General features: G+C 46.7%; 1 protein-coding gene across 1 annotated transcript in view; it reads left to right on the forward strand.

Moving 5' to 3' along the window:
* The first annotated feature begins 2,204 nt into the window (after positions 1–2,204).
* LOC123456275 (zinc finger protein 585A-like) overlaps positions 2,205–12,958 on the forward strand; it is a 649,667-nt gene continuing 638,913 nt past the window's right edge. The window contains 1 exon segment of the mRNA XM_045139052.1: positions 2,205–2,312. Coding sequence (XP_044994987.1) covers positions 2,310–2,312 — 3 coding nt within the window. The 5' untranslated portion in view covers positions 2,205–2,309.

Below are 12,958 nucleotides of genomic sequence, written 5' to 3' on the forward strand. Positions count from 1 at the left end.
GTTGTACTTCAAAACCGGAGAGGGCTAGATTTGGTGTTCTTAAAGGAAGGGGGACTCTGTGTAGCCCTCAAAGAAGAATGTTGTTTTACTTAGATAAGACTGGGCTAATACAAAATAGCCTTGATAAAGTTAAAAGAAATCTAGAGGACTCAAGAACAACAAGAATCTTGGTATAAAAATTGGTTTTCCACATCTCCCTGGCTAACAACTACTTTGCTTCCCAGTCTTTTAGGCCCTTTTGTTGGATTCCTTTTGCTTATCTCCTTTGGCCCCTGGGCCTTCAGACGACTAACCAGTTTCATTAAGAGTCAGGTAGATTCTGCAATCAAGCCGGTGGAAGTCCACTACCTCGCCTCGCCACAGAAGAAACCTGCCTCTGACCTGCCAAAAGAACAAGACAACCCCCCCATCTCGACCCTTAGACTTTACCTCCCTGCAAAAACCCACCCTTGGGTGGAATTTTTGGTCCCGCCCCTCCAAATAATAACTCAGGTCTCCGCGACCCCTCATACTAATTGGCTACCAAACATATTTCCTCCAGGATCCTTATGGGGCTTTGACGGTCTTGTTGAGAGCAAAATGCGTTACATTTCCACAAAGTGAGTGGTCTGGTAAGTCAGCGACGGAACGGGTGGCTAAGTCTCGACCCGCCTAAGACAGGACGACCTCGCCGAGAGGAGGCCGATCCAATGACGGGTAAGGGTCCAGCACCGCCCTTCTAACAGGCTCAGACCGTTTGTGCCCCTTGTTCTAAGGTCAATCCAAATGACTTTATCAAAATCAATGACCTATGAGTAACAGCGCTCAACCTACTCTGGGGAACGCTCGCTCGCCTCTCTGATGTCAGGTTGCTCCTCTGGATCCATTTTTACTCTTAAACAAAAATAATCGGCCACCAAAACAAGCCCTTCTTTGGGACATCATTAAGGGGTCGCGGTAACCTCCCTATCCTGGTCCTTGTATACAGAAGAGGGGGAGATGTTGGAGACGAGGAGATGAGCCCTGAACAGATCTTTGCCCTGAAATAACCTCTGCCCTGAGATAACTTCTGCCCTGAGCAACTTCCGACCTTTCCTCATCCCCCTACCCTGCCATACCTAACTGATTGCATCCCCTCACCCCGCCACACCTAACTAATTAACATCCTGCCTGGTGACTGCAGAGACGTGAGAATTATACCGGGAATTCTTAGAATAACTGCAAACTGTCCTAGGCCAAAGGCCAAGAAGATTCTGTAACCTTCCACCACCTGCCTCCTCCAGCCCCCCCTCACCCAAGACCCTAACCCTAACCCTTAAAAAGGCCGCTGTGGCTCAATAAAATTGGACTCTTGACAAGTGTACATTTGCTTGAGTCCCTTCCTCTCTCTCACCCATCTTATTTCAGGTTGGGGTCCTCCTCGCCCCCACGAATAACGAGGTCCTGCGGGTCGGGACATGGATGAATCATTTCACACTTCACTTCTGCTGTAACTCCATTTGTCCTGACCTAACATGCATGATATGGATAAAGGATGGTACTTTTACATTTAGGTACAGATTAGTTAACTATGGAGATAAATGCAACATATGCCAAACTTTTCACAGGTACTCCCGAGGTTGTATTACTTCTAAAAATATTTCAAGGCTGTGATTCCAGTTGCAGTTGTTTTAGGGGATTTCTTCCCATTTCAAAGCTCAGGCTGATTGCTTAAAACAGTAGTTGTGAAAATTCATAGAAGTAGAAAGGAGAGATTGTCATAATTTTCCCAGTTATACTATACTTGATCTTAGCCAAAAGCCCTGAAGCAATCTTTCTTTCCCATTTGTGAAATGTATTTCTATGTAATTCCTAACCTGATATGAGATTAAGGGCAAAATTTGCATTGGCAATTGAGTCTCTGATAGAAGGTTTGCCTTAAAATAACATTTATTGTAGGTGTTTTTTCTTTTTCTATCTTTGAGCCACAGTGTCCTATACCGAGGCTGGCATGGAACTGCTAATTTTCTTATCTCAACCTCCCAAATGCTGAGGTCACAGCAGTGAACTAGCCCTTGTGGTCTAGGAGTTTGCCCCTGGTTCCAGGCCATGTACTGTCACTCAGCGCCCGAGGGGGCGGGACTTGGGGCGCCGTCCAATGGGACACACGTTCCTCCAGGACAGGGCCGGGGGCGCGCCTGCGCAGTGGGGCCTTTGTGTGGCGCGCTGGCCGTCCGCCTCCTGGGCATGCGCGCGGTCGCCTCCTCCTCGGGAGTTTGGGGCGTTTCGGTCGCGGACTGTGGCCGGGCCGCGGAGCGTCGGGGCAGGAGGAGGGAGCCCGGAGGCCGGGAATGGTGAGTGCGCCGTCGGACCCAGGGCAGGAGCCTGCACGCGGCAGATCCTGGGCGGCCGGGCTCCTCGTCCGCTTCCGAGCCCCCGGCCCCGGTTCTCCGCTGGGGCCGCCCTGCGCTCCTCCGCCCGGCGCGGCGCTGCGGTGCGGGCCGAGCGGCGCCTTCTCCGTCCGTGCGGAGCCCGCAGCCCGTGCGGCGCCCTGGGCGTGGAGCGTGCGGGGTTAGCCCCAGGGAGGGAGGCGTTCACCCCAGCCGCAGCCCGTGTGCGCCCAGCTGAGGCCCGCGGGCGAGCGGCTGCTGCCGGGGCCCTGGGGCCGGCGGGGTCCGAGTGCGGGCGGCGTGCTCCCGGAACCGGGGCCCTCTCCCCGCCCGGAACGCCGCCCGCGTGCAGCGCTCGTCGGGCGCCTCTGTCTGCCTGGAGTGTGTGCGGCCTCGAGCCGAGGGGGAGGTGGTCACCCCGCGCCACAGCTCGTGGCTGCGCAGCCCGCAGCCCACCGGCCTGCAGCCGCTGCGGGTGCCCTGGGTCCACATTCATGGATCCCGGGGGCACTGGGGCATGGAGCAGCCAGAAAGGGTGGTTTTGCCAGGTGCCCTACTGCTGGATGAGTTAAGAGGACTTTCCTCAGCTAGGTGGATGGTGGCTTGTGTAGTCTGGCCTTGTTTGGGTGGGTCACCATTATACACCCTGGGTTTTTTGACCTGTGTCGCCCTTTCCCCAGGGATTCAGGAACAAAGCTGAAGAAAGAGTTCTCCCTGAGCCTCTGGTTCGGAATCTCTAGTTGTCTATCACTTAATATCTGACTTCTCTTTCTCTGGATCTGTGACTATCTGACTGTGGAACTCCATGCATGTGAGCAGCATCAGCCTTGGTCTCTGTAACCATTGGCTCATGTTTCCCTAGTGTATTGGGTTTCTCACCACGCCTTCCCCAGGCACTAGAGTCACTTGCCCATGGATTGGAAGCCAGATACCGTGTACTTTCTTAATGGGTGAGATTATTTAGGCAGCTCCCCTTTCAGCTGAGGCCCCGTGTGTGTATGGGAAGGCCTGGCTGGTGAGAACAGGTCCAGCTGGCTTGGGACATGGTTCAGAAACACAGGAGCAGGGGAGACAGGGCAGAAGCAGTCTACTTCGTCTTCTCCCTGGAATACAGGCCTAAACCTTGGGGCTTTCCTGATTGTCCTTGTGGACAAGGCTACTGCTGGAGTTGAGTGCTTTTCACTGAGAGACAGAGGTCAGACCGGAAGGCTTTGGATCCTCAGGGGCAGAGGCATGAGACATGGACCCCAGTCCTACCCACGGGCAGTTTGACCTCCAGTGCTACTTAGGCTCTCTGTCTGTGTCTATTTTTTCCTCCTTCCTTTCCCTGTTTCCCTTTTCTTTTCCCTTTTCCTTTTCCAGACAGTGTCTCATTTTACAGTCAACATGGAGCTGGAACTCACTGTGTAGTCCAGACTTGCCTGAAGCTTGCAACAATACTCTGCCTTCTGCTTTCCAAATACAGAGATGTGTGCACACGAGCCACCAACTTCCAGCTGCCTGTCCCTTTATGATCCTCATATTTGTCTCTGTCTCTCTGTCCTCTGTGGTGTGTCTCTAAGACAGCGAACATCACTGTGGAGCCCTGGTTTGAGAAGGGACTTTTCTCTTTTTGTTGGTTGTGATCCATCCCAGGTGGTTAACGCTGCATGTAGAATACCAGGAGCAGCCAGCCATGCCCAGAGTCTTCACCCCTTCCTGACTCCTCTCTGCATGTCCCCCATCAGTTCCTGTAATGGTGAAACAGGGGAGGGGAACTAGACCTTGGTTCAATCTCAGTTCCAAAAGGTATCTGTGTGTAGACTTGTTATCCCAGCCACTCAGGAGCCTATGGCAGGAGGTGGAACCGCAAGTTTCAGACCTACCTGCCCTGCAGAGGTTTTTCAAGGGTGAAGCGGCTACATAGGGAAACTCTTGCTCAAGTAAACAAAAACCAAGTATTTAAATTTCAGTGATGGTGCATGTGCCTGGCGTGACTTGTGCCTTAAGTTCATTCCTGGCGTCACTCAGCGGCACCTGAGAGAAGCCAAGTTTGGCTGTTTGTGCAGTTTCTTGTTTTCTCTCTCTAGAATGGAGTAATTGCTCCCTGCTGGACAGTGTAGTGTGGCTTCTGCATGGCATGAGTTTAAAAAAAATTGTTCTGTGAAGACTAAACCTGCTTTTCAGTCTACCAGCCCTCACCTGGGACCATAAGACCTAGGAGAACAGTGGCCTATGGAGCTTAGCCTACTGTACAGGAAAGGAAGCTGTTGCCAGGGCTTGGGAATTTCATGGGATTGTCCCTCATTGCCTGCTACCATGGGACACACAGTGGCCGTGCTTTCAGTAAGTACACAGAGTTTTAAAAGCTGTGGGAGAAGCATGAGTTTCTTCTAGTCCCCAATCTCTGAGGATGGATGAAGGACTAGAGGGTCTGTGGAGGGATTTGTGTGAGGAAGCCAGGCCTTATAGGTGAGAAGGAAGAAGTCATGGTCTGTGGGAGGCAGTGTGGGTGTGAGGGAGGAGACTTCAGGAAAGGTTCTGAGGGGAGATGAGATTTGGAGGGGTTTTTAGACTGGAGGCCAGTTCTCAGGACTAGGGAGTTTTAAGAAGATCTGAAGGGTGAAGTCATGGTAAAAGAAAAGAATAAGGGAACAAAAATGGGTAAAATTAAGCAGACATGGGAAGGGAAAGGAGCCCCTCACTCTGGGGTCTGCTTAAAGTCTGTTGTGAGCTGAAAGTGAAAATTGGAGCATAGTTAGCGACATCTTCTGTGCATACCTACGTACTTAGAATGTTCCGTCTTTATACTTAGAATAATAGTGTTACTGATTTCTGATTAAAGCCAAAGCAGATATGACCTTGATATCTGACCTGATTAATTTCCAGATAGAAATTTAAATTTCCTAGTATTTCCTGTGAAACTTTGCTGCGGTGGGATCAAGAGAGGACACTATACCCTAGGATATAGACATGGTGAGTTTCCACCTGGCTTTGTAAGGCAAGGGAGAGAGACAGTAACACTACACAACCATGTAACAGTGTTCACTAGCTTCCCGTTGTCTGTGTGTCTTGGCTCCTGGGTTCTTTCCCCGAGGACTCCCAGACCCCTCACCTCCTGGAACTTTCATACCTGATTTCTAGGCTATTGTAAATTGTGCCTGTAGAATTGAGCACCTGCATGAACTCATATCTCTTCCTGAGTCATCACGTTCCATTCTATCTCCCAGCTGGTCAGAACTCCGTCCTGTGTGACCTAAACTGTGTCTCTTGGCTGTGGTGATCTTAGGTTACACCCACCTGCTACTGAGCATTAGGACGTTACTCACCCTGCTGTGATTTGGTCATGGGTCCACAGGCATGTGTTAGATGTCAGACAAATTTGTAGGAAGGCTTTAGTGAGGCAGCCTGGCACTGACATCTGTGGTATTACTGATCTGGGTGCAAAGGAGCTTGGGCCTCATGTCCATGGTTTGGGGCAAGATGTAGGGTCTGGTCATGGTGTGTAGGAGATGAAAACTGTCGCAGTGTAGCAGTAGTGTGGGTGGTTTAAAAAGTTGGTTTCACCAGGTACCCTGTCAGCAGGTGAAAGGAAGGAACTTTCCTCATTCTGCCTGGTCATGGCCACCCACATCCCCAGGGCAACCATTTTTTCCTCTGTGTTTCCTAATTCTGTTGCAGCCCCTCAGGGAGGCAGAGCCAGGGCTCAAGGTTACAGCCCACATGTGAAGCTTTGTTTGTGTATTTGGATTGTGTCTTAGGCTGTTACCTTCCATCTCTCTGTCTCTGAATCTCTGTGACTCACTCATTCATTGTCCTAACTCAGCCATGTGAATGTGACCCTACATTGTTCTCTTTCTGGTCTCTCTCACTACTATATGGTTTTTTTCTTTCTTTCTTTCTTTCTTTCTTTCTTTCTTTCTTTCTTTCTTTCTTTCTTTCTTTCTTTTTTTTTTTTCAAACTCTAGCTCAGACTGACCTGGAATTTACTATGTAGTCTCAGGGTGGCCTTGAACTCACAGTGATCCTCCTACATCTTTAGTGCTGGGATTAAAGGCATACACCACCAAGCCAGGATTAGTACTGTTTTCTTTATGAAGCCTCTCCTTCTGGTTCTGAGGTCACTAGATCATAGGCTGAAATCAGGATTCCTTCTTCCTGGCTAGGTGACCTTTATTAGGCACTTTTCTTCTCTGAGCTATTTATGCATGTGTCTGTGTGTTGTTGTGGTCTGAGGAGGGACTCTGTCTAGCATGGACAATTACATTAGATTGCAGGATCCCAGGAGCAGCTGTGTGCAGAAACTTCACCCTTTCCTGTCTTTTTCACACAGTATCTGTATGTCCTCTAAAGTGCCTTGTTAATGTAAAATGGTGGAGGGACCTATACATTGTTTCAAATCTCCTATTACTCATATCTTGGTCATATACCTGTTGCAGTCAGGTTTGCACTGTTGGCAGAAATCACACCGCCAAGAGCAGCTTGTTGGAAAAAGGGTTTATTTTGGCTTACATACTTGAGGGGAAGCTCCATAGTGGCCGGGGAAAATGATGGCATCAGGAGAGGGTGACCATCACCTCCTGGCCAACATCAGATGGACAACAGGAACAGGAGAGTGTGCCAAACACTGACAAGAGGAAACTGGCTATCATACCCATAAGCCGGCCCCCAACAATGAAATGTCTCCAGGAGGTGTTAATTCTCATATCTCTATCAGATGGGACCCTAGCTTTCAGAACATCTTATGTTTATGGGGACACCTGAATCAAACCACTGCATTCCCTTCTTGGTCCCATTAACTGATAACCATTCATGATGTAAAATGCAATGCATTCAATCCATCTTTAAAAGTCCCCATAGTTTTTATCAGCCCTGATGATGTTGAATGCATCCCAGAGTCTGAGATGTTTTAACTGAGTCACAATACCAAAATAAAATACCCCCCCAACTCATAATGGTACAGAATAAACATACTGCCAAAGATGGCATAGAAATATTTAACCAATACAAGATTTAAACAGAGTGTTGCAGTCCACTTTGCATTGCTTGTAGAAATCACCCAAGCAAGAGCAGCTTCTGGGAAAAAGAGGTTTATTTTGGCTTGGAGGCTCAAGGGGAAGCTCCACGATGGCAGGGAAAATGATGGCATGCGCAGAGGGTGGACATTACCCCCTGACCAACATAAGGTAGACAATAGCAACAGGAGAGTGTGCCAGATGTTGGCTTGGGGAAACTGGCTATAACACCCACAAGCCTGCCCCCAACAATACACTCCCTCCAGAGGGATTAATTCCTAAAACTCTTATCAGCTGGGAATGTAGCATTCAGAACACCTAACTTTATGTGAGACACCTTAATCAAACCACCACATTTCGCCCCTGGCCCCCATTAACTGATAACCATACATAATGTAAAGTACAATGCATTCATCTAACTTTAAAAGTCCCCATAGGTTTTTTTCAAATTTTTATTTATTTATTTATTTATTTGAGAGCGAGAGACACAGAGAGAAAGACAGATAGAGAGAGAGAGAGAGAATGGGTGCGCCAGGGCTTCCAGCCTCTGCAAATGAACTCCAGATGTGTGCGCCCCCTTGTGCATCTGGCTAACGTGGGACCTGGGGAACCAAGCCTTGAACTGGGGTCCTTAGGCTTCACAGGCAAGCGCTTAGCTGCTAAGCCATCTCTCCAGCCCAATTTTTTTTTTTTTATCAGTTCCAATGATGTTGATACATTCCCATAGTCCAAGATCTTTTATACCTGTCATAATAACAGAAAATAACCTCAAAAAACCCACAATGGCACAGAATAAAGATTCACACTGCAAAAGATGACATTAGGCATAGCAAAGAAATATTCAACCAATACGAGATTTAAAACAACCAGGGCAAACATAGCTTCAAATCCAACTACTCTAGCCAGTGACAAGTGCGATAATTCTAACCAGCAACAAGTCTCTGGAGTTCCAATGTCGCCCCTCCAGCTAGGCTACTCACAGTCCTGGAAATCTTCATCAGGTCTGGCAGCTCTCTCTAGCGACTGTCTTGTGGTCCCTGCATTTCCAATCTGTCCCCATTGAAAAGCATGATCTGTCCTCATGGCTCCAGCAGGTGTCCATGCAAGCAATCCAGCAATCCTGCTGCAAACTGCCCATAGACATTTCCAAAGCACAAGACCGTGTTGCAAATTCAATGACCCTCTTTCCTGCATTTCTTATACTCTTTAATACCAGATCGGGTGCCAATTTGTTAATCCAGGCGGGGGAGGGGAGGATAAAGTAGACCTTGAAGAACAGGATGCTCCTTCAGCATTCAGGCCCTTGCAAAAAGAGTCCACATTCTTTCTGTTGCCCTAATCTCAAAGGTTGTAATCTTTCATGGAATTGCCACAGAATGGGCCGATGTTTCACCAAAGATTTTGTTTCTGTGCCATATTTCTCTGCACACACCAGTGTGTTTCTATGCACCACAACCCTGCACAAGTTCTCAGCACATGGGAATAACAGCCAGGCTCTCACACAAACTACTTCTAGCCCAGTCCAGACAAAGCTTTTTCTCACTGTCATAAGTCAGATCTCACAGTCCACTATTCTTACTGCATTCAGGTCTTTCAACGCTGACCAGAATAGTCCATTAAGCTGTACCTACAGCACTGCAAGGCATCTCTTAGACCAAAGTTTCAAATCCTTCTACATTCCTCATGAAAATCAGCTCCAAAAGGCCAAAGCCACACAGTCAGGTTTCTTTTGGCTTACCAACTAAAGGGGAAACACCATGATGGCAGGTGCAAATGATGGCAGCAGCAGAGGGTGGACATCACCTCCTGGCCAAGATCAGGTGGACACCAGGAACAGAAGAGTGTGTCAAACACTGGCAACAGGAGACTGGCTATAATACTTATAAGCCTGGCCCCAAGAATACACTGCCTCTAGGAGGCATTAATTCCCAAATCTCCATCAGCTGGGGACCTAGCACTCACAACACCTAAGTTTAGGGGACACCTGAATCAAACCAGCATAATAGTCCTGTTTTTTTTAGTGAATGAACTGCCTCAAGCATGAGGAATTTCATCTATTTCTTTTCCTTTTAAAGTGAAAATAAAATACCAAAACATTCAAACTCACAATTCATGGGATAGGTGGGACAGGAATGCTATATTGGCAGTATTTAGGGGAAGAAAGGGATCCAGTGAGATAGGGACAGTGCTGTTGGATTAAGAAACACCTTTTTTTGTTTTGTTTTTTGAGGTAGGGTTTCACTATAGCCCAGGCTGACATGGAATTCACTATGTAATGTCAGGGTGGCCTTGAACTCTGGTGATCTTCCTACTTCTGCCTCCCAAGTGCTGGCATTAAAGGAGTGTACCACCACACCTGCCTAAAAACCATGCATTTGGGTACCCCTTAGGGTGACCAGCCCTTCAGATGACAGACTGTATAAAAGGAAGCTCCAGGAAATCAGGGCCTCTGGCCTGGGTGCCTTTGCTACTCACTGGTGCATGCTTCTTTTCTACCCTACTGCTCTTATCATTTATGGACATCGGCACCTGGCTTCTTCAGCTTTCCAACATGGTCTGAAGACCAGCAGTTCCCCAGGAATGCTCTAGACCTCCAGTACCTGCCCTGGACTGCTGAAACATCCAGGCTCACACTAAGCAGTCACAGAGTTCCCAGATTCTCCTGCCTACAGGCAGTCATTGTTGGACTGTCCAGCTCATAGTCTGTAAGCCAGTTTAACAAGTACCCCTTTTAATAATACTCATTGGTATCTATTCTCTTCTTCTACTGAACTCTGCCCAATACTGATAGTGGTAACAGGAGTGGTTCTAGAGAAAAGGAGTTGTAAGGATAAATTTTCCAAGTGGGTTCAGTGTTAGCTGTATGTGGCTGTCCAACTGTAATGGTCCTGTAAAACTCTACTTGCTAAGCATGTGGATTTATACACAATGACTTCTGTTCTGCAGACACATGCTGTCTTTTGTCTCTCCATCTCTGTCACTGTCTATGTTTTCAGTACTCTTGTATTAGAAGTAGATGTTGAGTCATGGCCTGGAAAGAAACCTTGTCTGGTACCCCACACTTTTGAATGGTTAATTTGAGATGGAGGATTCCAGGAGGAGCTGTACACAGAAGCCTCATGCCTTCAATCATCCTTCTCACTGATCCCCTCTCCCCAGTATTCTGTTAATTTGAAATAGGGTACGTGGTGTAGACCTGGGTTCACGTCTCACTACCAAACCAGTCATAGTGGTACATGCCTATCATCCCAGCTTCTGAGGAGGGTTAGGAAGGAGGAAGTGTTATAGGTTCCAGATGAGCCTGGCCTGCATAATGTGTTCAAGGCATTGGTTTAGTTAGACTCAATCTGATATAATCCAAACCCGAGTGGATCAAGTTTAGTGTTAGTAACTATGGTTGACGTGGACAGAGCCCTCGTCTCCATTCTCATTCAACTTCTCTGTGTGTGATCTCAGAGAAGCCATGTGCTCTCTTGAGACTCACTTTGATCTTCAGGAACATGGAGTGATGTCACTCCCTGCTGAGCTGTGTGGTGGCACAGAAAGGCAAGAGTAACTATTGCTTTGGAGGGGGCTGTGCTGCTTTAGAGCCCACCGTTGTCCCTTCTGTGACCATCAGGCCAAGGAGAGGTGTGGAGTGTGTGTGGCTCAGTGTATGAGAGTGACACTGATTTTAGGATTAGTCCTGCACTGGCTGTGTCCTTGGGGCAGGTCATGCAGTGGCTTGGCTCTCCTAAGGCCATTGTGGTTAAAACAATTGAACAGTGATGCTGAAATGCACACCATCCATTAGCACCTTTGAGTCTTGGTTTTCTGAGGTCATGTCTAGCAATGTAGATCAGGTTGGCCCTGACTTGACCTCTTGGACTTCCTCCCTTTGCCTCTTAAAGTCTGGAACTGCAATCTTGAATCACCATATCTAGTTTTTATCTGGTTCTTTACTTGTAAGTTTTTCAAAGCTTTTGCAATGAATATATAAAAATATATATGTGTGTGTGTGTGTGTGTGTGTGTGTATGTATGTGTGTGTGTCTGTATATATATATATAGTTTTTGTATTTAAGGGCAGAAAAAAACAGTATCTAATGAACCTTTCCTAATTTCCTGTGCAACATGATAATTCTTATGTAGCATGCTAAGATTATTGGCATTAACATGATTTCTAAGTTTAGTTTATAAATTGAAATACTAAGTCTATAAGTGTCTAGGTTTTCACAGTTAGATATTCATATTTGTTTTTATTTTGCAGATTTAATAGTGCAGATGTGATATCAGACCTGAGTTTAGACTATGGTTAAGTTCAGAATCCTATAGTTCTTTCCCAATTGCTATTCTTCAGAAAGGTGTAAAAGTAAGATCACAATATAACAAGGTTTGCATTGACTATATATTAATTCCTCTAATCATCACTGCAACAAAATTTTTGACAGGAAGCAATTTAAGGATGGAAAACATTTGTTGTGACTTAGGATTCCCACATGCAGGGGAAGGTATGGCAGCAGGAGCAGGGCTGCTCACACAGCAGTCACAGTCAGGAAGATGATAAACAGCTGGTCTACAAAGCCTCAAGGCTCATCTTCCAGTGACCCACTTCCTCCAGTGAGGCTCTACCACCAAGAAAAACATTTTGAAGGATAGACAATTACATGTAAATAATGTCCCCAAACACATGAACATTGAGAAGAATTATGTAAGTCTAACTATGGGAATAAACACAACATATGCCAACAACTTTAAAGGTACTGGAGAGGTTATAGTACTTCTGAAAGGATTTGGAAGTTGTGATTACAAGTAGAGCTGTTTTAGAGAATTTCTTTCCATTTCCAATTTAAGGCTGTTTGCTCAAAATAGTAGGTGGAAAATATTCAAAGGAAGTTATAAAAGCAACATTGGCATAAATGTCCCCTTTGTGATTAAGAGGGAAGTTGAGATTTGGATCTAATTTGAGTCTGTATGCCAGCTCTCACAAAGGAGTGAGGCCTAAGGAGATCTGGAGGGTAAAGTCATGGCCTAGAAAAAGAGTGAGGAGACTAGAAATGGAGGAAATTAAGAGGACATGAGTAGGGAAAGGAGCCCTTTAGTCTGGGATCTTTTTCAACTCTCTTATGAGCTGAATGTCAAGAATTCCAGCACCATTAGCAACATTTTTGGTGGTGATTACCTACGAGCAGATAATATTCCTTCAATATACCTAAAATAATGTTATACTAATAATTTATGCTTAAATCTCAAGCATATGTGATGTTGATTTGTAACCTGGCCAATTTTCCAGAATTCTGTTTGAAATATTGCTGGAGTAGGATCAAGTGAAGACACTTTAAACCCCAGGATTTAGACATGGTGAGTTTGTGTCTGGCTTCCTAGGCAGGGGAAGGAAATGGTAATACCACATAATCTTGTAACACTGTTCACTGGCTCCTTATTGTCCATGTCACCTGGTTCCTGGGTTCTTTGAGGTAAGAGATCTGCACCTTCCCAACCTCTCACCTCCTGGATAACGTGTATCTGCTTTCAAGGCTATTGCAGCCTGGTGTTGGTGTAACCTAACACCTAAATCATCCTGTAACTGTTCTTCAGTCATCAGATTCCATCCTATCTCCCAGCTGCTCAGAACTCC

Source organism: Jaculus jaculus, chromosome 20 (assembly GCF_020740685.1).
Source record: "Jaculus jaculus isolate mJacJac1 chromosome 20, mJacJac1.mat.Y.cur, whole genome shotgun sequence".
NCBI classification, from domain to species: Eukaryota; Metazoa; Chordata; class Mammalia; order Rodentia; family Dipodidae; genus Jaculus; species Jaculus jaculus.